Here is a 26,599-nt window from a genome sequence, read left to right on the forward strand (position 1 = left end):
AAGTCAAGAAATTGACATGGTATAGAGGATAAATAAATAAGGCATCTGTCCAAGTGTAAGGTCTGTGCGGCATTCCGTACTCGAGTTATTTGACAAAATGTTCCACACAAATTTATAGAGCTTAGTATGGAGACGCCATGTTTGTGTCCCTCTGAGGGGCACAAACATGGCGGCCGGAAATAGGAAAAAACATCTGGAGTTCACTTTTGCCAGAAAAGATGTTTGTTTGCCCTTGTGAACTTTTGAATGTTTAGATTAATATTTCTCCCCAAACTTAAATTGTTTAGAATGCTGAAAATCACCCGAAGAGTCATTTTTATGATACGGAAAAGCTCTGTCACGGCCGTCCTCCTGATGTCACGCACGATGGAAACTCGGAAATTGAAACTGTTCTATTTTCAAAAGGAAGCACGACATCGAGCTAAGAAATTGTGAACAGACATATTTTTAAGTAATCTTTCCTTGGATGAAGGTAAAAATTTTGTAGGGCTCCCTGTTTTGAATTCTAGAATTTGGTGACGTCACGTGAAAACCAAGAATAGGAAATCTCTCTGTTAAAATTACATAAAAGTAGTGCAACTGTGTCAGTGTTTTGTGAGTTTTTCTGGATACAAAAAATGGAAAAGATCTAATGAGTGCATTTTCTAAAAATAAAGGAAACCTACTATTTATGGACGTTTAATAGTCCGCTGCGTTGCCATGGAAACAGTACTTAGCTCAACAAGACGTACCAAAATACATTCCCTCTCAGTTAGTCTTACACCATGCCGATTTTGGGCGTCCAGAAGTATATAGTTTCCAAATAACGTCTTCTAACACCTGTACACTAGAAAACTGTATTTATAATCACAAAAGCCAGTTCAACATGTCGGTTTTAACGGGCATTTTTCCGTTCTGTATTGCATGACCGTGAAGTAAATGCATACAAATGAACATCACTATTCATTAGTACCTTTCACTTGGTGATGCGTTGCTAGCAGCTTTGCTTATCTCAACGTTTTGCTGGGGGGTGCAATAACAGATTTTTCACCAAGTTTTAGTTTTGGACTTTTAAAGATTTACGTTATCACAGAGGTTTTTCGCATTCGGCAGCGTAATTGCCAATTAATTGTTTTGCACTTTGGATCAAACTAACAGACGATAGAAATGTCTGCATTATAATTACTTTTACACAAATTTAATTCGCGCGCGTTTCTTACTGCAGAGTTCATGCACCGCAAGAAACTCGAACATTCCTTGTGATTAAACTTTTGAGTGTGTGTATGAATCTCAGTGTGACCGCTTTAATGAAAATTGTTGAGCAGTTTGCCTTAGTTTTCAAATAATCAGTTTTGCTTTAGATACAGCTTTTAGCTGGGTGTGCGTGACTAGCGTGTAAAAACTAAACAAAACAACTGAATAGGAAAAACAGTTTGCGGTTCTTTACTGACCAATTTTTAAACAAAGAAACAAATCAAACAAAGGTAATAGCTTTTCTGGTAAGAAGATGACGTGTAGTGTATCTCTCACGCTGGTTTTCGTGTTCCTGGCCTTACTTGATGAATTCAAAACTTTTGAAAGGTTATCAATGGGTACTTTCATAGGTCCAAATTGACCTTGCTGGCTCTTACAATAGGCGACTGGAGCGCGCCAGAATAAATTTTACAACAAAAGTCTCCATTGAATAGTGTGCACGTTCTTACACTCTTTTCGCCAAATTCGTAGATCAAGGAAAGACCAAGTTCACAGAATTTATATCGCCGTAATTCGATTGGGTAATTCGATTTTTCAACAGAGCATTAGCCCGCTTGGAAATTGTTACAGGTAAGTAGCTTGATTCCCAGTAAAGTTTTAAGATGCCCATTTCATGTGCGGCTATAAATGAATTTGCGGCCACGTCCTATTTTGACGCTCACATAAAACCAAGGTGAAATATGTCATGGCAGAAACAGAGATCCTTACTTGTTTGCCTTTGGTCGTCAAATTTGCATTTCACAAAATATGAATGATGTTTCGCACTTAAATTTTGATTCGTGTCTATCAAGACCGTCGGGCTGTCCTCACTCATTACACTGTAATTCCACTAACTGGCTGTTCAACTATTTTGATACGAGCTCATAACAAACAAGCCACGCCAAAACGGACGTAGTTTGGCGTGAAAAGGCTCTGAACCAGGCTGCACATCCCCACAATTTTCCAAGGATTCCCAGGCATCAAATCCCAGTTATTTCTCCCCTTCTTCCATCTGTTATGTTTCACACAGTGTCGCTCCACCAGCCGTCGAGAGTATTTCACATACCCTTCGTCGATAAATTTCACTTTTCAATTCTTAACTTGATGATTTTTGGCTGAAAAAAATCGTTCCAAAACACAATCTCCGGTGCTTACCAGACCTATTGTCTAGAGGCGAGTCAATAGCTCCCTTGTTCCTCGCAAGGGCGCCGACTAATGCATGTTCTTTTTCCGCCCTTCGAACTAGGAGGTCCTTTAACTTTTGTCTGCTATTGAAAATAGAAGTGAAGCCCCACGGCGATTGTAGCCAGTCAAATAATATACTTTCGAAACTTTAATGGGGCACGAGTCGGTCTTCTTGCAGTTTTGATGTGTGCAACATGTAAACTTTTGTTGAGAACCTTCATTCAAGTGTATCGCGCCAAAAATTTGCTCGTTTTTCTTGTTAATTTAAAAGGGGCTATAATGCACCCTTCTAGTAAGTTTCACAAATTATCTACTTTTGTTGAGAACCTTCATTCAAGTGTATCGCGCCAAAAATTTGCTCGTTTTTCTTGTTAATTTAAAAGGGGCTATAATGCACCCTTCTAGTAAGTTTCACAAATTATCTACTTTTGTTGAGAACATTCATTCAAGTGTATCGCACTGAAAATTCGCTCGTTTTTCTTGTTAATCTAAAAGGGGCTATAATGCACCCTTCTGACAAGTTTGATAAATTATCTACTTTTGTTGAAAACATTCATTCAAGTGTATCGCACTGAAAATTCACTCTAGGCTTGTATCAGTTAATGTTCTTCTCATTCTTCTTCTCAATATAAAAGGGACTATTATGCGCCCTTCTAGGAAGTTTGATAAATTATCTACAAGTTGAAGCCGCCTGTTGAAAATATCCGCCCAACCGAATGTCATTGTCGTTCACATTTGGTCGCTTCATGGTTTCTTTAAGCGGACCACACCTTTGTTATAACCATAGAATAGTAAATAAGGGTGCTTGATTTACATTTTAATGGAAGCGCTATTTAAAGACACCCGCCCTAAAAGTTGTAATATATGCAGTCTGGGTCACTATGTTAAAACAATCCCCCGAGCGTGAAGAACGTACTGAATATTTTATGCACCCTTTTTCTTGTATGTCCAAAACCAATGCTATTGTATTTAGCGTCTCATGGAGTTACGCGATATGTACAATTATGCTGAAGCTTAAGACACTCGTTAAAAATATTCACCCTATTCATATCGTTATAATATCGTCTCTCGGAAACAGAAATTTAAAGTGTTGAACAACTTTAGTTTTTTTCTTTTTGTTATCAAATTTCTCTGTATTATATGTTAGGCTGAGAGAAAAAGCACAGTTTTATTGCAGAAAAGCTGGAGATGGTCTCTATTTGTTACCTAAACAAACGAAATAACGTATATCACAAAATATCTGTTGTGTACAGATGACAATATTGAGTGCACCATGACAATCATTGGGCAGTGTAACAATGTGTTGAGTGATAACAGACGATAGTCATCCAATTTGACATCCATCACTCAATTTTTTCGGACGAGATAAACAAGGAAAGGAAGTCGCATTCTCAGGTTCTGCTCTAATCACAGTATCATAACATCAACTAAGCTAGTCAGCAATCAAGCCATGAAAATCCTTGGCTGCGTTTTGTTTTCCTCGGGTAATGGCTCGTTTGTTTTAGAGTTAATCGAAGGGTTATGAAACAAATAAACCCTTTTCTGGCTTGCTGGTTTATCGGATGATAATGCCGTCGGTTGAAAGATTGTTTTCAAAATTTCACAGTTCAACTGTTCATTTTTTGGACAATCTTTCAGCTGGGCATTATCCTCCGATAAACAAGCCGTCTAAATGGGTTTATTTATACTACATAACCCTTCCACACTCAGTTGAAGAGTGTATCCATATTTACCTTCACCTATTTTCCCATTGTAGGACAGCTTACTCTACGAAGAGAGAAGTTCAAGATGGCGTCTTCTCGTAATGATGCTGAATTAATAGCGTTTACGAACGCTGTTGTGGAAGAGGAGTATAGAATTGCGTTCTCTTCGAACGACCCCGGAGGTTCTAACTTTTGCAGCACGGGACAACAAAATGGCAATGATAGCCACATCGTATTGCAAAACGTTTACTACACACCTACAAAGGAACAGACACTGCTCGTTAAATTAACTAGGCAGGCAGAAATCCCAAAAAGTAACCTATTGTTCGGAAAGCCAACCATGATTCCAAGAGTGACCCCTGTGAGTGACATGTGCTCGACTCAATATCTTCAAGATAGCGAGTCAGCTAGCAGTTATTATAAGCTGCAAGAATCAAATGATTTCGAGCTTTCCGGCAATTTTAACTCGCGATCGTGTACTGAAGTTCTACGTTCTGGGAGGCCGAACACTACTCCAAATACTCATAGTATAAGTGTGTTTTCAAGCTTGCAAGGTGAAGTCAACTCTGGAATACGCAAGCTTCGTTACAAACAGGCAACAACTGCACACTCGAAATTGCCTCGACACTTCTTGCTACACCCCGATTTCGAGAAGCAAATAGGTGGAACGTTTCTCTGAAGGAACATTGACGGTTATGAAGAGGAATTCCCGGTTGTCGATCGTAACATTACACAGGTTTCGCAATTTGATTCTCATTCCCACTTCACCGTTCGCCCAGAAAGACGTGGAGGTCCTTTTTTATGTTATAAATCCTCTCCTAATACCCCGGGACATACCGTACATCATTTCTTGAAAACTAAGGCCACTTCGCAAACATTGCAACCGCATCCCACCTTTCAAAGCAAGGCTGGTCATCCTGATCTTCTTAACTGAAGTGTCAGAGACCCGTTTGTACCAAGATTTTAACCATTTTCACAACAAAGAACCTATCATTAACAACAGCTTCAGCCACAATCCAAATATCAATGAACCACATTTTGCTTCCTTTCAGCACGCTGTCAACCATTTCGGAAGCAAAGCGGGGAAAATTTTGGTCATCTCTGATGAAGGATTGGTCAAGAGCGCTTTGATTACAATGGAACACAGCATATCTTCACAAAGGAAAGAAGGTAGCATGTCATTCTGGAGAGGCATTGATGATTCTACTCAGACAGCATTCCGCGATACTGATCTGGAAAACCACACGAGGCTCACTCATCATGATCAGAATATCCCCATTAACACAGCAACGTGCGCGTCCAATTCCACATCCAACACACTTTTCACAAGAGAATTCCCCGTATCGTTCTTCGCAGATAACCGAAATAAGGAGACTATCAAGAAGCAGAGGGAGACAATAGATCCATCGTTGACCATGCTAACGTCAAATGTAACTAAAATCCTAAGAGACTGTTCTTCAAGAGGTTGCTTCTCACAGCTGGTGCTAACCAGTAGACCAAATAAAACGTCCAAAACTAAAGAAATTCTTGAGAATGGTCCTGAAAGTGTGCTACACGAACACGCTGTTGCTAAAGACTACACCTTTAGGGTACCACTTTATAAGAAAGATAAGGTTGATGTCGATTTGACAACTCTGAACAATCGGAAAATGCAGGACAAGTCCTTCGAAAACACCCGGCTCCATGTCCAAACCCGCATCAAGCACAGTTTTAATATAGGCAGACAGCGTGAACCCAATGGCTTTCAAATGCAGCTTTATAGGATGCTCGAAGATGTTTGTTAAAAAGTCTAGTTTGATTTGTCATGAAAAGTTTCCCATGGGGGAAAGGCCGTATAGTTGTCCTTGGAAGTGGTGCAGAAAGAAATTTAGACGTTGTGATGATAGAAAGCGGCACTATCGATGTCATACGGGAGAAAAACCTTACAAATGTCCACGCTGCGGCAGACCTTTCTCTCGATCAGATCATCTAAGGAGTCACCTCCAAAAAATACATCATTTGACCTTTGATGAATGGCGTGATATGCAACGTTTGCAAAAGATCAGTTGAGGCAGTTGATTCTCTAAGCCTCCATAGTTTTGCTGCAATGCTTCTACATAACCTAATCAAGCATATAGACTATGAGAACCGAACAAAAGAGGTATGTTGAACTAAATTTTCCCAACTCGTACAGTGTGACATATTATGGATAGCAATCAGATGAATTTTCCCGTTGATAGTGGGGCTTAAAGTGTGTTAAGTGTGGACAGAGAGTCATTGACAAGACTGCTACCTCGTGATAACACAGCAGGAAACCCACAGGACCAGTTCCTAGCCCGATTCGAAAGGAGCGACAACGGTTGATTCAGAAGAACAAGGATCGGAAACTCCGCCTTCACGACATCATAGGAGTCAGTAGTTTGAACTTCAATTAATCCATACGTAGTCCATGCATGACATTATAAATCGAAACGTTCTGGAGGTATGAGCATGGATGGTCTTTAATTTCTGTTATTTGAACAGTTCTAAGAGTTTAATCTTTCAGTAATCTGAGTGTGTGACTGATGAAACATGCTTGTGTTTCTGAACTGTCGAAGAAACCGCTTCAATGAAACACATTCGGCCAAAAAGCATAGCCGGGGATATTGCCAAGGCTGTATATCTATATACTTTAAGAAAAACGTGATGAGAAGCATCATTGTATTTTTTTGCGAGTTTATTGGCTAGTCTACAGATTGAACGTAGATCGGTTACTATTTAATACGATCAACCTCGAAGACCAGGGGCCGACCAACTTTTGTTGCTCCATTTCGCCCGACCCCCTATTGACTGCCCTTTGGTCTCCGAGGATCGATGTGTTAAGACGAACCGTTTTTGGTTACTTAATTTTTACCGTTAACTGAAAAGATAGGTTACGGTGTCCGCTGAATTATCATCAGACAACAAGCACAATAACTGAAGAAGTCTTAAGACTTCTGCGCAGAGAATTGAAACAACGTATATTGTAAATTCTATACCTGAAAAGGCTGGTCTAGCCAGCAAAAATAAAAATAATAAGAGAATTATATGGTACAACAAAACAATATCCGTTTTTGAATCAGCTCTTCAGACTCAGATGTTTTCTTTTTCATTTTTTTTTAACATTTTAATTTATCATTTCTCTTTACTTTAGATCCAGTAGACCTGCATCTTTCAAAAGCTCCATTTTTACTGGACCCTTATAACCTGGTGCTGCGTGGTGTTTTCTAGGGCTGGGGACATTGTTCTGTTCTTCATTCTTTTGTCCTCTCTACTAACCACGTAAGACTTTGCAATAGGATCATCATTCAAGGCTGTCTCCTGGTCTTTAAATAATTGGGGCCTGAGGTTTCCGTCTTAATATCGCTCCCCTTAATCAATTAAAACTCGCTTGAAACTTAACCACATGCTTACCTAGTCACAATATGCCAAGAAAGATGATGTGCGCAGTGGTGAAAGCACTCGCCTCCCACCAATGTGGCCCGGGTTCGAATCCCGGTCTCGGCGTCATATGTGGGTTGAGTTTGTTGTTGGTTCTCGTCTTTGCTCCGAGAGGTTTTTCTCCGGATACTCCGGTTTTCCCCTCTCCTCAAATACCAACACTTCTAAATTCCAATTCGATCTGGAAAGTGTCCCCAATTAGTGCTCCGCACTAAATATATTGACACTTAAATAAAGTGATTTTGTTATTTCTTTTATTTTCAATTTGGGCACCATCTTTGTCGTGGACAAGCCGTGTCGCTGGAATGTCATGACAAACGCACGGTCAAACGAGTACGAGGTACGAGTACTAAGATGTGCCTGACGGGGGGAATCCACGTGAAACCTTTGGCTCACTACAAATTGCACACATCCCCTCCCAGAGAAGTGCAGTTTTGTACCAGCCAGCCGTGCACGTTGTAACAAGGAACGTCTCTCGGTAGTACAAAACTGAAATTATGATCAAATAAAATCCCTAATGTAACTTTGTGTTCATGATATTTGACATTATTTTCCCTCTTTGATGTTTACTTTCGCCAAGTTTTCAGAACAAAAGCTTGATATTTTTCACATGGTTTTTTTCCCTTGAAAAAGGGGAGAGCGGCACTGAAACAATAACGTCATTGTAGACCCCATTGTAAGCAAAAGAGTGGAAAATATTCATCTTGGCAACTTGACAATTCCAGGTAATTCCCCTGACATATTTCCCTCAACTTCCTTCCTTGGGCGCTCTGCGGACCTATGTTCTCCCCAGTCCTTCACCAATTTCTAATTCTGCGCGGTTACACAGCATGTTCTCTTGGTGAAGGAAGAGAGATCGCAGAATGGTAAGTGCTTTTCCATGACGAGAAAAGCGTTTTTCCTATTTCCACGAGCTAGTTTACCTTGCGTGGAATCTGGTCTGTACTTAGTTAAATTTTACCACTAAAAGTCTAGTGTTGTATCCTGCAATGTGAAGATACAAAGTTGCATTGCAATATTACAAAGTTAACTTCCGGCGCCTTGCAGGCCCCAGTTGTTCAAAGGCCGGATAAGTTTATCCGATGGATAAGGCACTATTAGGGTCTAAAATATACTTCACGTTAAACGTTGTACAAGGTTTTTGAACACTCCCAAACTTAACTGTGGTTAGAGTGTGCATATTCGCTTGTACAAGAGGAAATACTGAAATCTTTGCAGAGATTGAAACTGTCGGATAGTGACTTATCCACTAGATAAAGTTATCCGGCCTTTGAACGACTGGACCCAGGTTTACAAGCGGGCAATGCGTCGATCAATTCGAATCTTCAACATACCCTGGATTTGAACGCCAAAGAGCCGTCCAAATGCCGTACCTTAAGTACTCCAAAACCTCTCCTCGCGGAAAAATCTTCAGCTTCATTCAATTTTAATCACGTTCAGCATTGCTGACAGGGATACTATTTACACCTTCAAAAGCTATTTTGAAGCCGTTTTGAAATGAGCCATCGAAATCCTTTCCCCCCAAAGTTCTCTACTTCCAAGCACTACACCATTTTTGAGTTCCTCTGATCTCATTATGAAAGCAAGGCTAAGTGGAAAGTTTTTATCATGAAAATTTGTTTGCAGTCGTATACAAAAAACTAATTTTCATATGGAAAGCTTTGCTCTTAGCCTCGCTTTCATAATGAGATTCACAGCAACTTGGAAATGGCCTATTCAATTGACCAAATGAAAGATCTGGTTCAAATTTCCAACCTCAATCCAATCCACCATACAGGAAAAGTTGGCAACTGGTCCTTTACCCATAATTCGTAGCATACATAAATCTAAAAATCACTGCTCATAAAAATGCACAATTGAAAAAGTTGTAAAAAATTTAAACGTAGCATACACAATGACCAAATTTCTATTTGCTTATTTGCTGTTAGGTTTGCAAGGAAAGGCCTTGGGGGGTGGGGGGTGTTTGAAGGTTCCTGTTGATTGTTGATTTAAAAAAATAGCAGGGCCCAGTTGTTCAAAGCCTGATTAAACAAATCCTGGATTAACGTGAAGTTTGATTCAAGTTTAATTGCTGGCGAGCGTTAGCGAGACAGCACACTATTCTTGTCAATAGGGGAAAAAATCCAAAATTTTGTCGGATGTAAGACTCGAAGCTTGCACAGTAGAGCATTATCTGGGATGGTTGAGACGACAATCATGCGCAAATCACATGGCTGACATATAATCCGGGATACACACCTCACTTTGCACTAAGAATCGCACGCTGTCAGACGCTTTCGGTTACGAGGTGCAGTTGACATTTGCTTTTTTATCATTCATCAAGGTCACGAACGGAAAGATATCACTTTCCACGGGATTCATCATTGATCCGTTTCTTGACCTTGATGAATATTCACAAGCAAATGAAGACATCTAAATGAAGACATCCAGCAAATAAAAATATTTAGAAATACTTACCTATTTGTTTTATGGCAAAGTCAACTGCGCCTCGAAACCGTCTGTGCGTAAGATCGTGGTAAAATTTTCCTGTGGAAAGTGATCTCAATTCTCAAGCGGTGGATCTATAAAAGCAGCCAAACACAAATTGATCTCTTTCCGTTCGTGACCTTGATGAGTGATTACAGAAGCAAATAAAGACAGCAAATAGAAAAAATACCGTGGAGGCTAATAATTCAAAATCTGCGAACCACTTAACTGTGAAATCAAAGGACTTGTTGTACTTTCACACGAGTTCTTCGCCCGTGGAGCCCAATCATTCAAAATCTGTGGAGTTTGTGCAGGATAATTCGACCGTTGAGTCATGCTCTTTCGGTCCGTAAGTGTGTCCGTTGAGGCAAAAGAATTGAAAACATGTCGATTGCTTGTCGAAGCGAACTGTGCAACTGTGAAATCAGATGATTGCTTCACTCTGAAATCAAACGACTCGTGGCACTTTCACTCGAGTTCTTTGCTCGTGGAGGCAAATAATTCAAAATCTGTGCCGTTTGAGGCAGCTGATCCGTTCACTTCACCAACACCCCCATCCCACAAAAAAGAAGCGTTTTCAACATTTCTTCCCCAATGTGGGTTATACCAATCACTAAACCTGCCATGACCCATTTTCAAAACCAATACTTGCTGTAGTCATGATTTTTACAACTCATCCAACTGAAACCTACTCTCCCTACCCTCAAAGTCGACCCCCTTTTCCAAACCCATTTACTGTTTAATTAAATCCCCACAACTTTATCCCCCTTCGCCAGCACCCACTTTCATATTGAAATCACTAGTTACTAATCAATAAGCATTTACCCAAGAGATTTTTCCTGTTCAGTTTTGATTTAGACCTTACCTTTAGCTTTAAAGCAGCTGTTAAATACATTTTTAACGAGCGAGATGAAAACCTCGGTCAACTTTTAATCAAGGAGTAATGTTAACCGTGCCCAGGTTTGCAAATTGTTCTGATCCGTAACACACATTATCTACCCAAGGAGGTTGGAATGGAGTGTCTCTTGTGTATTTCAAATTCTGTAACTACTCCATACCTACAGTAGCTGCCATGAGTTATAAAACAGAACTTGATTCTGTTGTTCTGAATTTTTGTTTATGAAATTTGGCATTTAAACCATGTCGGCATTAGTTTAATCCATCAAACACACCACATGCTGTGTTTACACTTAAGTATTTTGCCATAATATCAGAGTTTATTTACCTAACAGACAGTAGGTAGAATTAGCCTGAGAATACAGCCACCTCCCTTCTATACTGACCACTATAAGCATTCTTGTTGTCTTATTGCTCATTGTCTCGCTAACACCCCTTGCAGTTGGGAGGTGGTCCTTTCTTGCAGGCTGAGGTAGAAGTTTTTCAAGTGTTAATGCTAGCTGAGACTGAGGTAAATTCTTAATTGTGCTAGAAAAAAGCATGGTCTAGCAGCCTCAGTAGGCAAGGTCAAGACTACTTCAAATGAAGGTTTTTAATACAGTATAGCTCTAGCATTTACAACTTGTAACTCAACACTTTGTTGTGACAATGCATATTTGCTTGGTTTTGAAGATAGGTCAAAAACCTGCAATGTGTTGAGCACTGCAACACAGCTGCTTTGTTAAAAGTTGTCCGCATGTTGTTAAAGTGCCCCTAACCCTTCAATTTGTTTTCTTTTTGTAGATTTCCATATCTGTGAAGAACTCATTTTCGAAAAAATTTTTTAGAACTATTGAATCCTTTTTATTTTACGAGCGCTAAAAGTTACTGAAATTTTTAAAGTTTTGCGCGCTTTAAGCCCCGCTGGACAAATTTTTGTCTCGTGGGCATAGAAACGAGCCAATGAGAAGCGTCGGATATTTGACACTTTCTTAGCTGTGACGTAAGAGAAGGACACCAGAAGGATTCAGAAGGAATCTTATGCATGCTGATTCCTTTCTCTACATTTCAAGGGTTGCTGCATCCAAAAACCACACATTTTTCAACCATTTTCTCTGTTTACAATTGAAGCATTACCGCGAATCTTCAGATATTTTTGCACGATGTCCTTTTCTTACGTCACGCTCCATATTTGGCCAAGTGAGGGACTAATGCGAACGATAGGTGAAAATATCGACAAGACTGCCTTCACTTCTAGAGCTCGTAAAAAAAAAAAAGGATTCAATATTTTTCAAAATTTTTTTCAAAAATGAGTTCTTGAAAGATATGGAAATCTACCAAAAGAAAACAAATTGAAGGGTTAAGGCAAATAGTCTTGTGTAACATCATCTTTACTTAATTGCAGTTCAACACCCTTCCAAGTGAGGTAGCTAGGCAGTAGTGTTGTACTTATCAATAAAAAATGATTCTGCTGAGGTTTTCCTTGTACTGCAATTTCACTTTAATCCCACCAGGCTACGAACTTAAAGATTTGTACAATTGACCCTGAGGTGAAAGAAGCAGGCAAAAAGTTTCGCTTCCGAAAGGAGAAGAACACAGCTGCAATAGTTAGTAAGTTTTAATTAACTTCATGAATGGGTGAATAGATCAGTTATTGCGTACCCTAATAATTCCTAGGTTTAATAGATTTTCAACACCCTTACAAATGTTATCATAGAACTGTTAGATTCATCTTACCTACCCCACCCCCCACCCCTTTTCTACAGAGTAGAGTGCATGTATGATAGATTGTTAATAGAAGTTACGAGTCCTTCTCTGTGCTGGCAGAATTTCTTGCTCATGGTATTTGAGGAATTTTCTTGACAGTGGGTTAGTTTTTTCCCCGCTCAAAACACTGTGAGTGCTTAATCTTGCCCTCTTTGTTTCATTTCCCTTTACTATAGAAATATTTTTTAGTCAGAGATACTTGCCTGGACAGTGTTATTTCTGACTCTGGGGGTAGGGATGGAAGAATCCATAATATAAGTGACTCGGGTACTCACTGAAACGTTTTGAAAGTTACTGCTGAAAGGTACAAGCATACATGTAGCATAGCACCTAGCTTAATGGTGTGGTCAGGGCAGTCCTAGGGGGGGGGGGGGGGAGATATTGAGGGGTAACAGGCATAATCAGGGAGGGGAAGTGGGGAAAAGCAGGAAAAAGGGGGACTGGGCAGAGGGATCTTTCACAAGGAAAAAAATACCTTTTAACCACTGTTAATGAAGACATTCTGGTATAAAAGGGGCCCAGCGTGGCCATTTGAAGGGGTGCGTAGAATAAGCCCTTAAGTGACTTTTGATGTAAGCCAAATATTTAAAGGTCAAATTCTCCTTTTATTTCACAAGCGAAAACAAGAAAATTTGGAAGGAGATTCTAGCAGTTTATCAGAAGTCACTTAGAGCTTTTTTCCAGGCATCCCTTCATTTAGTCAACAATACCAATCAACCATTAATGCACAACTTATCAACCTTTCTGATACAATAACTAAATATGAATGATCATTTCCAACTTGTTGGGTTACTTTAAGTCTTATATCTCATTTTGTTTCAAGGCGGTATTGTGTGATTCTAGTTTATTCAGTCCTTTTAGGATTAAAACAATGATTACTCTGTTGCTGTGTAAATACAGGAAACTGTGATGAAGGGTGAAGGATGAACTTAAAAATCTTGAAGGGTTATAAATCTTTTTTTTGGAACAACACAGTTTGAGGATATCGGCCAAAAAGCCCACTCAAAACTAGAAGTGAATTCTTGTTGGATTACAGTGGTTACCAATAACACACTCGGCATGACTATTGCCTTCAAAAGAGTTGGATAAAGTTGTGTTATGATGGACATCAATCAAAGAAAAGCTGTTGAAATTGTTTTCAATTGTATTAAAGAAGATGTGCAGGCAGCAGAGCCTAGAAATTGACAATTTTTCCATGTTGAGGAGGTGAAACTAACTTTATTAAAATTGGTTTCTGGGCCATTTCAAATAGAGGATACTGTAATTTTGGAGTTAATACTTTTAAATTTCACTGCACATGATAATTTGCCAACTCAGATGCCTGGAATTGCTGATTTTGCAAATAATCATGGGCAGTGAAATTTAACAATTTTAAATTCAATAAAAAGATGCATTTTCTTATATAATTAGTTTAAACTGGCTTGGAAATGAATTTCATAAAGTTTTATCATCTGTCAGTAGGGTATAATATTCAATTGTTTGGCTTTGTTGCCTTGAAATGTTTTCACGCAATTTAAATCATCATTTGGTGTATTTTTTCTTCCTTTTCATTGGCCAAGAGCAAACCATGTAACCTGCAAATAACTGCCTACAAATAGTGGCCTGCTCATGTGCAATACTGTCCAACTGTGTTTTGCTGCAAATAGTATTCTCTGCTCATGCATATTGAAACCACGCCTTTGTGTGAAAATGGCAGATCACTTCCCTGAGCTGTCAGAGAGTTATTTGACATCTTTGGTTGTTCAAAATTATGAAAAACAAACTCGGTGATCAAATGACAAAAAAAGTATTGAACTTGGTTATCACAAAATATCGTGATTTGTCAGTGGCGGGCAGATCAATAATATTATTTGCCTCAGCCTTCGGATTCGGCAAATAATTGATCTGCTCGCTACTTACAAATCACAAATTATATTTTGCTCAACCTTGTCCAATAATAGTTGTTAATTAAAGATTTCAAAATAATTTCAATTGCTTTTCTTTAATTGACGTCCATCAGAACTCAACTTTGTCCAGCTCTTTTGGAGACAGATGGTTGCTTGTTATTGGTGATTGCTGAATTATAAAAAAGAATTTCCGTAAAAAGTAGATAATTATATTAATTAATATTTATTTGCCACTATTGTATGTTGATATTGTGTTTAGCAATATGTTTAGCCAACCCAAGATAGCTACTTTTTTTCCTTGGCCTCACCCTACATGCCCAAACTTTCATTTATATATTTAAGAAGAATAAATAATATTATATACTGGAAACAAAATTAGCTTTCAGGATCTAAAATTTTTTAAAGCATTACAAGCTTTTGATTTGTCTGCGGAATCTGTTTTTCAAGTCAGTGAGAGGTTAAAATGAAAGAATCGAAAGCTTGTAATGCTGTTAATTTTTTTAGATCCTGAAAGCTCATTTTGTTTTCAATCTTCAAATGACAGTGTCAGGAAACAAAAGTAATTGTTGTTATTGTTATTGTTGTTTCCTAACCCTGTCATTTCTTTATTACTTCATTTGATCAAATGAAAATATAATTTTTCCATACTTTACCAGTAAAGATTGATTCTGAGAAGTTGCTTGCAGTCTTGGATGAAGAGTATGACGTAAGAGCTATTATTAAAATCTGAATCATTGTATAATGCAATTCGATAGATTTGATTGGCTTAGCGGCTATGGTATATGAGCCATTATACCATGGCCGAGAAATGGTGACCATTAAATTTTCTACTGGTTATTCTTGCACAGCAAAATCAGTAAGATCTAGCAATATTTGTTGATTGTTTTTAATAAAACAATTATTTCACTTGCGCTTGTTGGATATGAGTTGATTATAGCCAACTTGGCGCTACGCGCCTCGTTGGCTATCTATCATCTCATATCCAACGCGCGCTCGTGGAATAATTGTTAATTAGCTTGTCACATTTTCTTTTGACATTAGTTTTCAATTTTACAGTATGTTGTCATTAGAAGCAGTTTTGTTTTCTGATCTAGTTATCATACATACTTTGTAATTGATGTTATTATTATGTGATGTATTTCATTGTATTTAGCTTATACTGTAAATTTTGCTAATTTTCACTAGGTGAAGCCTGGACCTCGTAAAGCTCCTGGCTTTTCCAACCTCCAAACTTTGTATAATTTATTACATATCATTAGCATCTTCCCTTCATCTTCCTTCTCGTTCTTCAGTCTTCTTCTTCTTCTTTTTCTTCTTCTTCTTCTTCTTCTTCTTCTTCTTCTTCTTCTTCTTCTTCTCCTCCTCCTCCTCCTCCTCCTCCTCCTCCTCCTCCTCCTCCTCCTCCTCCTCCGACGACGACGACGACGACGACGACGATCCTAAGCCAACCACAAGTCTGGGTCTCATAGATTTCTTTACCTTTGCAATTTTGTAGGATATATCTGTCGATGATCTGAGGGAGGAGCTACCTTCTCATCAACCACGGTATCCTTGTTACTGTATCAGTTTAACAGGGCAGCTGATGCAAGAGACAGCAAACTCATGCTGTCTAATGGCTCTTCATTCATGACAGCTGCCCTGTTCGTTTTTGAGGAGATTGGAAAACCGGAGTACCCGGAGAAAATCCTCTCAGAGCAAGGACGAGAACCAACAACAAACTCAACCCACACATGGCGCCGAGACCGAGAATCGAGCCAGGGCCACATTAGTGAAAGGCGATAGTTCGCACCACTGCGCCATCCCTGCTCCCCTGATCAATACATTAGTGTCTAAACGATCTTTGATTAAGAACGTAAAGAAAGATTTCGTCTATTCAGCAGACATGATGGTTGTATGTGTCAGATGGCGTGCAGGTAGACTTTCTCAAAGTCGCTCGCTGGCTTCTCATTGAATGGAACGAGCGAGCGCGGCGCGCTCTCTAAGCTCGACTTGAGAACAAGTCTAGGAGTATAGGGTTCTTGTTAAGATTTGTAAAAGGAGGTAATAAATTTGCAACAGACATGAACACGGGAAGAATAGAAACCAAACGTGGCGGAGCTTGAAGTCAGCGTTGTTTTTGATGAAAGAAAATGCTCAAACCAAGAGTGATTCTTTTATAAGGGATGGATTTTCAACTTGTTTTTTTCAGGGATTTTTAATAGCATCGCGTGTACGTGAAACGCGAACGGCAAAAGCGACCACGTGACCACGATTTTCTCCGCCATATTTCGCGTTTGCCGGTTGCCGTTTCTACGTGAAAACAGGCTATTTCGCGTTTGCCGTCTACGTGAGAACTACGTAAGTATTTCTTCCTTTTTTCTTGTATATGTAAGTAGTTAATTGTCAAAAATAAGTACCCCAATATTTTTTCCCGCAAGTCATAGTACTAGGGCAATTTAAGTTTTATGTTTAAAAACCCTTCATAACTCACACCTTACCGCACTTTTCTTCATGAACTCACTACATTGGGTCGCAAAACAGCTTCATCGAAACTCGCAAAATTAAATCTAAAGTCAAAAGGTTCACGCTATTTTACGTGAAAAGGCACGCGGCAAGGCGACGTTTGCCGTTTCACGTAAACGCATGCTAAATCTCTACTAATTAGAATCGCGCTTACGTGAAACGGCAAACGTCACCTTGCTGTTTCACGTTTGACGTAAAATAGCTTGAACTTTAGCTTCGCTTACTTGTCTAATTTTGCCAGTTTCGATGAAGCTGTTTTGCGACTCACTGCGGTGAGTTCATGTAGAAAAATGCGGTAAGGAGTGAGTTATGAAGGATTTTTAAACATGAAAATATAATTTGCCCTAGTATGACTAGCCGGAAAAAATATTGGGTACTTGTTTTTAACAATTAACTACTTATATGTATAAGGAAAAAAAGGAGGAAATACTTACGTAGTTCTCACGTAGACGACAAACGCGAAATAGCCTGTTTTCACGTAGAAACGGCAACCGGCAAACGCGAAAAATGGCGGGAAAATCGTGGTCAGGTGGTCATTTTTGCCGTTCGCTTTTCACGTATACGCGATGCTAAATCTCTCTAAATTATCTGCTGGATGTTTTTACATTTTACTTATGGAAAGGAAATTTCCAAAATGTGATGAATTTTGAAAGTGGTGTCAGTAATTTCACGTAATTTCGGAAGCAATTTTTTTTTTCACGATAGCCGGTAACATTTTACGTAGACGGTAAAAATAATCGGTTACCGGCTCCAAACAAGAACCCTGGAGGAGACAAAATTGCAGAATTTAGATTATTTTGATCTAATTGGGGCATAAGACAGTAAGAATGTAATTTTACAACAAATCATTTAATCACTGGCAGTCCTGTCACGTCAAATCCCGTGGAACAAGTGAAATAATTTGAGGCAGGAAGATTTGGTCTCAATTTTATCTGATTTTTATTAAATTTCACTGAATGTTTCTTAACATGGTTTAGCTATGTGCTACTTAGTTATGTTCTTAAGCATGATGATGGAAGAGTATCATATCCTCTGTTGTTCATTTTCATCAGCCCTCAGGGTGAGTACAGTGTGTAAAGCTTAAGAATGCTGCCTCCCTTAAGCCCTTTGCTACTGTGCATACGTCTTGCACGTCTTGGGATGGTCCAAGAAACTCTAATTTCTAAAGGATGGTGCCCCCCTGATTCGGAAGTATTTTCGTGCGGCTTATGGACTTATGACGACAGTCGAACCTCCATGTGGGACCGGCTCTCGTAAGCGACCACCTCCCATACGCAACCAATTTTAGAAATTAATTAACACAGTGTTCATAGTTTAAATTTAGTGAATTTTGGCCAAAAATCATGATATCTCCCATGATACTTCCCCTTTAAAAGTGACCATTAGCGTCTGGAACACGCAGCAGGTTTCATTTGTGAAAGAGTTTTGCTGTTAAAAGAAGTACAGAATCCTGGTGCTTCAACCCTTATGCCGAGCGTGTGATCAATATTCTTTCCCCAGAGACTCGTTACCCTTGTCGGAATGAGACCCTTGGTGCTGACCAAAAGAATCGCAGCCTCCGGGAACGATATTGGGTTTATATTAGTCCTATGTAGATAGGTTTTGAGATCAAATTAAATTACACCGATCGGATTGAAACTAGTGCAACTATTTATTATTTGGGAATGATGATTATTCTAGAAAGTGACGTAGCCATACTCGGAAAAAAGAAATCCGAGTGCTCCTATCAGGAGTCGAACCTAAGACCTTCGATTACTAGTTCGGATGCTCAAACAACTGAGCTACAGGAGACTCGTGGGAGCTAAGGCCATTAAACTAGGTTCATGGGACAAACATCCTAGTTTAATGGCCTTAGCTCCCACGAATCTCCTGTAGCTCAGTGGTAGAGCATCCGAACTAGTAATCGGAAGGTCTTAGGTTCGACTCCTGATAGGAGCACTCGGATTTCTTTTGTCCGAGTATGCCTGCGTCACTTTCTAGAATAATCATCATTCTCATTCATTCACCAGGCTGGAAATATGCCATCACATTTCTTTCATATTTATTATTTATTTATTTATTTGTTTATTTATTTATTTATTTATTTGCAACCAGGCTGTAAACCAGAACTGCAAATGGTGTACGCTGGCTCCAAGAATCACATGGTTCAGGAACTTCAAGCCACCAAGGTATCGTTAAATTTTCCTTTTCGTTTTCAGTCAGCAATAGTTCTGAAAATTTATTCTTGATATCAAGAGATTTACGGCCCGATTTCACTGTACATGGCAAATTTCAGCCCGCGTGGGTGACTGAAAATTCATTGTGATTTCATGACAAGTTTCAGCCCTCCACAAAATGTAAAACTGGGAGGGAAGACTCCAAAGTGGCGCAGACGACAAGACATGTGAAAATGGGTGCTTTGTTTCTTTCGCAATTTAACCTTCTGTTGGCGCTCAATTTTTAACTTTTTGGAATGGTTGCCGCCTACAAGATGAAATTGTCCTTAGCAGTATATGTGTCAGCAAGGAAGAGCTTAGTTTATCGAAAAAGAAGACATCAACAAGCTCGTCGTGTTCGTCGAAAGGCCAGGCCCTTTTGGTGGCAATTAGCCACTTTACCGTCCTTATACCACCTACAGGGTGTTTCAAAAGTTTGTGGACACTTTTTTAATACAAATAAATGATAGTTTTAGGCATCCCATGGTAATGAAGGTTTTCCAGTTTTATGTACATTGTTTCCTTTGACCACTGTTGAAACATCAATATCCGGAGTGCCCCCCATTGTTCTGTATAACGTTTTTGAGCCGTTGCGGCATGGAACGAGCCAGCTCCCTTAGGCTTGCTAGCGGTATGTTTCGCCAGGCTTTCCGTAACCTTGATTTTAGTCCTCCCATTGTCTTAGGGATCGGATCTCTGTATGCAGCTTCGTCGATGATGCTCCATAGGTTTTCAATAGGGTTAAGGTCAGGTGAATTTGCTGGCCGCTCATCTTTTTGGATAAAATTCGGGAGGTTTCTCTTGCACCACTGCTGTGTTGCTTTCGCCGTATGAGCTGGTGCGCCATCTTGAATGAAGGTCGCACTGCTATTGTTCGTGAAAAGCTTTCGTTTTACAGGCTCGTCTGTTGTAGATCTTCGGCTGAAAAGAGGCTTCACTTCTTTCTCAAGGATTTTTGTGATATAATACTCTGCCGTTACAGTTTGTCCTTGCGGGATGAAATGTAGGGAAGTGAGGCCGCGGCCTGTCATGCCACCTCAAACCATCCATTTGGCGCTTCCTTTAACTTGGTACGATGGCGGAACTTGACTCTCCTGTGAGCCCCATACTATATCGTTTTTAGGGTTCGGAAGATGAAAAAGGTATTTAGGGCACTCATCGCTAAAGATAAAATTTTCCCATTCATCTGCTGTAAATTTACGATATTTACGAGCGAATACTAAGCGAGCTTTCCTCTGGTTGTTGCTCAGAAGCGGAAGCTTTTTTCGTCTCAAAGGTTTCCATCCTTTTCTTGACATATACCTCCACACTGTTGGTGCAGATCCAGGCAGACCTTTGTTCTTCAGTGGTTTGCTGATTTTTCTTGTAGAATTTCCTCGTTTATACTTTGCTTTTTCTATAACTTTCTTTGCGGTTCTGTTAAGGACTGATGGTCGACCACTTCTTGGCTTGATCGTAGAATTGCTGCCTGTGCTCTTAAATGCACTGCTTTTTTTAGGGTTCATAATTAGAAATTGTATCAAGACGTTGACAATCTACAGTATGTAGTTGCTACTGAAAACAGACAAAAATGGCGGGAAAGTACAAAAACACACACGACACAGATTTGCACTTTTTGGCGGGAAAATATTTATTTCAACGAGGCTTTTTATCTGACTCATACAAAAGTTCTGAAAATCGATAAACAATAAGATTTGTTAATATCTGCAAGAAAATGGAGAGAAATATAAGAAATCTGGATGAACTTTTGAAACACCCTGTAAATCTTTTTTCTTTGCCAGCCGCCATCTTGTTTCTTTGAAAACACAACTATTGCGCATGCTCACTTTCATTTTCTGACCGGGCTGATTTTTAGCCCGTTTGACCAGGCTGAAATTTCCAAGTAGGTTAGCTCAAACCGGGTTGGAAATTCCTGAAGTCATCTTCGAAATCGGCAATCTTCATCCCCACGGAATCAACGAACGCTTTTTCGAATGTCTTTATGTTTGCCAATTTACCTCTAGTTATCAGCTATAAAAACAAGCGTTTGTAACACTTTGCTTAAAACAGTCTATTATGACTGACAAACCCGGCTAAGGCCCTTTGATCACAGATGGAATTGCAATTACTCCAGAAAGAGATTCAACTAGCATAGATTTGACGGGAAGTCGCCGTTTGAAACTGTGCTGCCGCCATAAAGGAATATCCGCTCTTACAACAAATTGAAATAATGGCCAAAGTGAAAACATTAGGGAAAAGTGTAACGAACAGTTAAGGGGACAAAAAATCGGATACTTTTGAGTCATCGACCATTTTCGCTTTAAAGTTCCTGCGCGCCGTCATTTTGAATTTTCAGACGCCATATGTTGCATTCGACGTAGAAAGAAAGCGCTCCTTATACGTTGGAGTCGAGATTGTATGGGGCAGTCGATCAACAAATGAATGGATCTTGGGACGCGTATTTGGCATCCCCCGTAGATTTTGCAGGGGTGGATGACATCATCACCAACTTGGCAAAGGCGAGAGAGCCTGGGATCGAGATCATCGACACTTTCTGAAGTTAACACAATGCAGTATTCTTAATCCTCATAGTCCTGACGTAGACAACAGCAGAAGGCGGTTTGTTAGGCAAAGTACTAAATGAAAGAATAGAGTTTCATTCAGGCAGTGAACAACGTTTTGGAGTTAAGCACTGATCTACACCATTTAGGCCTAAGCACTGATTTGAAAACAGTTAGCTGAGATTTGCTGTCTTAGCTAACTCCCTAAAATAAAAAAACTGTCGTCAGCTAGCCATCGTTGATTTTTAACTTTTTTTACTGTTAAGTTTTTTGTTGTGTAAATATCACCAGGTGTCCAACTATGTTTTTGGAACATCCATTATAGTAACAACCTTGCCAGAAAGCAGAAGTGCTTATCCGTGTGACGTCATGAAATTTCTTCAGTTTTTGAAGACGTAGTTTGATGATGATAAGCCCGTTTTCTGTTTTTATCCTGTTAGGGGATAATGGGCGATTTGTATTAACGTGGTCTCAGCTAAATAATTTGAACTTATAATTTGACCAGTGCAGTTAATTTGTGGTTGGAAAGTGGGGCTTACAGAGAACGACATACTGGCATCATTCAGTGAGTGACACAGGCACACTCGGAAAAAAGAAATCCGAGTGCTCCTATCAGGAGTCACTGAGCTACAGGAGACTCGTAGGAGGTAAGGCCATTAAACTAGGTTCATGGGACAAACATCCTGCGCATTGCTAGGATGTGTGGCATATGCGCAATGAAATAAATATGGGGGTTAAGATTAGTAAACATATTTTCAACATTGATCGTCAAAATAAGCCTTACTTTTGTTTTTTAATTTTCCAGATTTTCGAATTGAGATCTACGGAGGAATTGACTGAAGAATGGGTCATTGAAAAGCTGAAATTGTTCCGTTGATGTGCCATGTGCAAGAAAAATTTTAGTTTTTTGTAGACAATCTCACAGAAGGTTGAATTGCTCTTCTATAATTTAGATTGATGATGTTAGAGAAGAAGTCTTCATTTGCAACATTCTTGTAAAAGTTCTTGCCATCCGTAAGTTACCTTTTGTGAATTTTAACAGGACCTGCTTGCTTAGAGAGCAGTTAACTGAAGTTATCAGAGAGATTAAGAATCGGGTTTACGGCAAACGGCAAACTTCAGATTCGCGTTTATGTTTTCTTGAAAAAATTAATAGATTGATGAGAATAGTGCAAAACAGTTCTGGCCTTTCATGCGAACGCACAACTACTCAATTTTACCGAGAAACTGAAAATAACGAGCGGCAAATGAAGGATAAACATGGTCACGTGGTCATCCTGCCGTTTGCCGTTTGCCGTTCGCCGTAAACGTTATTTTAAATTTCTCTATTATTTTATTATTCCCACCGGATATGAACATCGCGTGCTATTCGTCTGTTCTTTTATATTGTTAAACAGCCAGCGCAAATCCAAAGAGTTGTGAAATCGCTCAAATAAAATAGACCATTTCCGAGTTGCTTTGAATCTCATTATGAAAGCGAGGCTAAGTGCAAAGTTTTTGTTATGAAAATTAGTTTTGTTTGCATATGAATAAAAGCTAATTTTCATAACAAAAACTTTGCACTTAGCCTCGCTTTCATAGTGAGGTTCATGGCAACTTGGAAATAACCTATTAAAAGTAGATTCTAAGGAAACAGTTTTCCCAGTTAGTAAATAGCCTTCAGTTATTCACGATCTAGGACTATTAACAAACAACTAAAGACGACCACTAGTTACTTCCGCTCAATCTTGGCTGTGAACTTATCTAGTTCTTCCATTCCTGTCATACCTTCAAGGGAACTGAATACTCCCTGCGTAAATATTTGTTTACATAAAATAAATAAATAAATAAATAAATAAATAAATAAATAAATAAATAAATACCATTCGATTTTGTTGAAGAATCAGCCATAATTCAGTGAAAAATTCCCAAGCGGTAGATAAAATGGCTTTTATCGTCAATCAATTCGTCAAACAATCTGTACAAAGTTGTTGCTGACTAGTTTCTAGTCTTCTCTACCGTAACGATTTTGCACAAGAAAAGGGTGCGCGAGGGTTGATGGGAAGGACAAAGAGGAGAGGCTGCTGGGGACAAGTCGATATACAGGACGAAATCGAGTGGTATGCTCTCACGTGTCTGTGATTGGTCACAATGCGTCACCTGACATAATATGCCTCGACTGTAACCGGGGCATATCTAACAATTATCCTTCGAAATCGCCCGGAATATCGGCCGAGTTGGCTAAAATCAGGCGATATTCCGAAATATTGAACAGGATAGTTGTTTTATTATTTAACGCATTGAAAGCAAAGCACAGTTTTAGTCCAGAAAAGCTGGAGGTTATCTTTATTTGTCACAGTCTTCTCCCCTAGCACGAAATTACGTGCACTCTGTTTTTTTTTTATTATTATTAGAACGTCTAATTTTAGAGCTGATGCTGAAAGTTCTTATATTTTTTGTGATTTGAGGCTGAAAACGTTCTTAAGATGCTCTTTTAAGAGTGTATATCATGTAATTTAAAAATTACATGATATACACTACATGTATTTCAGTAAATTAATGCGGACGTGACCAGGAAACCTATCAAAGTGCATTGCCTGCTGAGATATGGTATCAAGAACTGCTGATTATGACAAACCGAGAGGTGTGTCACCATTCTTAATTTGGTTAATTTAATAATATATTTGTTACCTTGATTTTATATACAGATTTAATAGCAAAATAAAAAAGTTCTTAATCGGCTCTCAGCCTGAGGAATGTTCTTAATACGCTCTTAAAATATTGGTTCATCTTAGCCTAGACGTTCTTATAAAACAGGTTCTTATAAAAAGAAAAAAAAAACAGAGTGTATATTTAACAATTATCTTGCGAAATCGCGCAGAATATTGCCTGATACTTAGCCTACGAGGCTGCAGGCCGAGTAAGCTAAAATCAGGGGATGTTCCGCAAGGTTGAGCAGGATAATTGTTTTATTATTCAACCATTGATAACAAAGGACAGTTTTATTTCAGAAAAGCTGGAGACGATCTTTATTTTGCCATTTTTCTCCCCGACACGTGAAATTACCTATATCGCAGGATATCTGTTGACTAAGGACGACTAATATTGAGTGCATCATGACCAAATTTGGGCAGGTTACAATGTGTTGAATAATAAAGCAGAGTATCTGTTGTATAGAGTGTTTTCACATGACGTCACGGCGGCCATGTTGGTGTCCCAAACTAAACCTCTGAGGGAATTGAACTCTATTTTTATGCAAATACTTTCTTTTGTTTCAGTAAACCAATATGGCCGGTAGTAACGTGAATGAAACCGCTCTATACTGTACAGGCGACTATTATTGTGATAAAAATGTTAAGCTAGGCGATGGTCAATTTACTGACTTTAAAAGCTCCTTGTTTTATGTTTCCCTTTGTTTTTTGTTTTTTATTTTACCAAGCATCGCTTCCAATACATGCTTACATGTTCTAGCAATTCATTTATGAATTTGAATTGGTCAGCTTATTAGGTGGTCTAAAGCGGATTAGTTTGAAAGTTTACTAAGAGAGCTGGAGACATTTTCACTTGTATTTTAATATAACAATTCTCAGTCTGAATGAGATTTCATGTAATACCGTGGGTTTATTCCTGTAAATGCACAAAGCGTTAAATAATGTTGGAGTCACGACAAAACAATACAAAAATATTTCCTTGATGTTAAAAGAAGACTGTTCACAGAATTATCAGCATTCAAATAAAAATAATATTAACAATTCTTCCAGTTATGATAGCTATTGACTTAAATAACAATTCAATGCACTTATTCGCTATTGAGGACACTAACTCGCGATCCCGAGGGTGTCCGCAATAAAGGGAGTTGACTGCACATTGATCGATAAACCTTCAAGGAAATTATAACATGAACCCGTGTAAGTCACGTTCACTTCCTCGATGGTTAGATACCCACGATCCTGTTTTTACTTAAAACAGAACGTTAATTTTCGTGACGCTGATTTCTATCACTTTTATCCAAAACTTGATCAGTCGAAAATTAGCTTGAGAAGCAGGCATAACCGGGGAGGGGAGCGAAAATATGTTCCCTCTCTCCTCCTCCTGGTGTATCTCCCTCCCTGATTACTCCTACCGTGTAGCATGAAAATTGTGCGGGTTCTTGTTTTTGCGGATTGACCTTGATCCGCAAATATTAGCTCCCGCGGAAAAAAAAACAGCAAACTAAAACTCCGCAAATATTAACTCCCTTCAGTCAAATTAAAAACTCCGCTATTAAAATAGACTTGTACCACTAGAGCGATATACACTGGACTTAAAACAAGAACATTAACATGATTTTCCATTGGAAAAAGCAATAGGTCGGTTATGCTCTCTCTCAGCCCTTCAATTACGTCTTGGTGTAGGAAGACCACAATCGTGAAATTGAAGGGTTGCAGCAAAAACCGTAAGAGCAACGACGAAACTCCTGCAAGTGTCCATGTCACACGTCTGGTGACTCAATTCAATTTTTTTCTGTTCCATTTTTTCCGTGGCATACAGTTGAAATGAAAAATTAAGACTACTTCTCCCCACCCCACCCCCTCCCCCCCCCCGCCCCTCGATTTCAATGATGGGAAAAGGGCGCGTTTTGCTTTGCGCCCGAATTCATCATTGATTTTTGGGGAGGAAGGATGATGCCGTTTTTTACCCTATCCAAGAAATCAAAAATTAAGACCACCCCTCCCCCCATTTCAATGATGCAAAAATGGCGCGTTTTGCTTTGCCCGCGAATTCATCATTGATTTTAGGGGGAGGGGTTTCATTTCTTTTTTTTTTTTTTTGTTCCGTCCAAGATTTTAGCTGAGAAGAAAGAATGGGTC

General features: G+C 39.1%; 2 protein-coding genes across 2 annotated transcripts; both read left to right on the forward strand.

The window, feature by feature from the left end:
• Nucleotides 1-1,363: 1,363 nt before the first annotated feature.
• LOC146482419 (uncharacterized) lies at nt 1,364-6,701 on the forward strand. Its single transcript, XM_085107123.1, has 2 exons — nt 1,364-1,803; nt 4,154-6,701. The coding sequence occupies exon 2, from the start codon at nt 5,237-5,239 to the stop codon at nt 5,882-5,884; it is 648 nt and encodes a 215-aa protein (XP_084963249.1). The 5' UTR covers nt 1,364-1,803; nt 4,154-5,236; the 3' UTR covers nt 5,885-6,701.
• Nucleotides 6,702-8,365: 1,664 nt separating this feature from the next.
• Nucleotides 8,366-25,509, forward strand: LOC146482420 (glia maturation factor gamma-like). Its single transcript, XM_085107267.1, has 7 exons — nt 8,366-8,404; nt 12,395-12,491; nt 15,190-15,239; nt 16,029-16,078; nt 18,013-18,095; nt 19,130-19,203; nt 22,576-25,509. The coding sequence occupies exons 1-7, from the start codon at nt 8,402-8,404 to the stop codon at nt 22,645-22,647; spliced, it is 429 nt and encodes a 142-aa protein (XP_084963393.1). The 5' UTR covers nt 8,366-8,401; the 3' UTR covers nt 22,648-25,509.
• The last annotated feature ends 1,090 nt before the right edge of the window (nt 25,510-26,599 follow it).

This window comes from Pavona decussata, unplaced genomic scaffold (genome assembly GCF_977016875.1).
Source record: "Pavona decussata unplaced genomic scaffold, jaPavDecu1.1 SCAFFOLD_46, whole genome shotgun sequence".
Taxonomy (NCBI): Eukaryota; Metazoa; Cnidaria; class Anthozoa; order Scleractinia; family Agariciidae; genus Pavona; species Pavona decussata.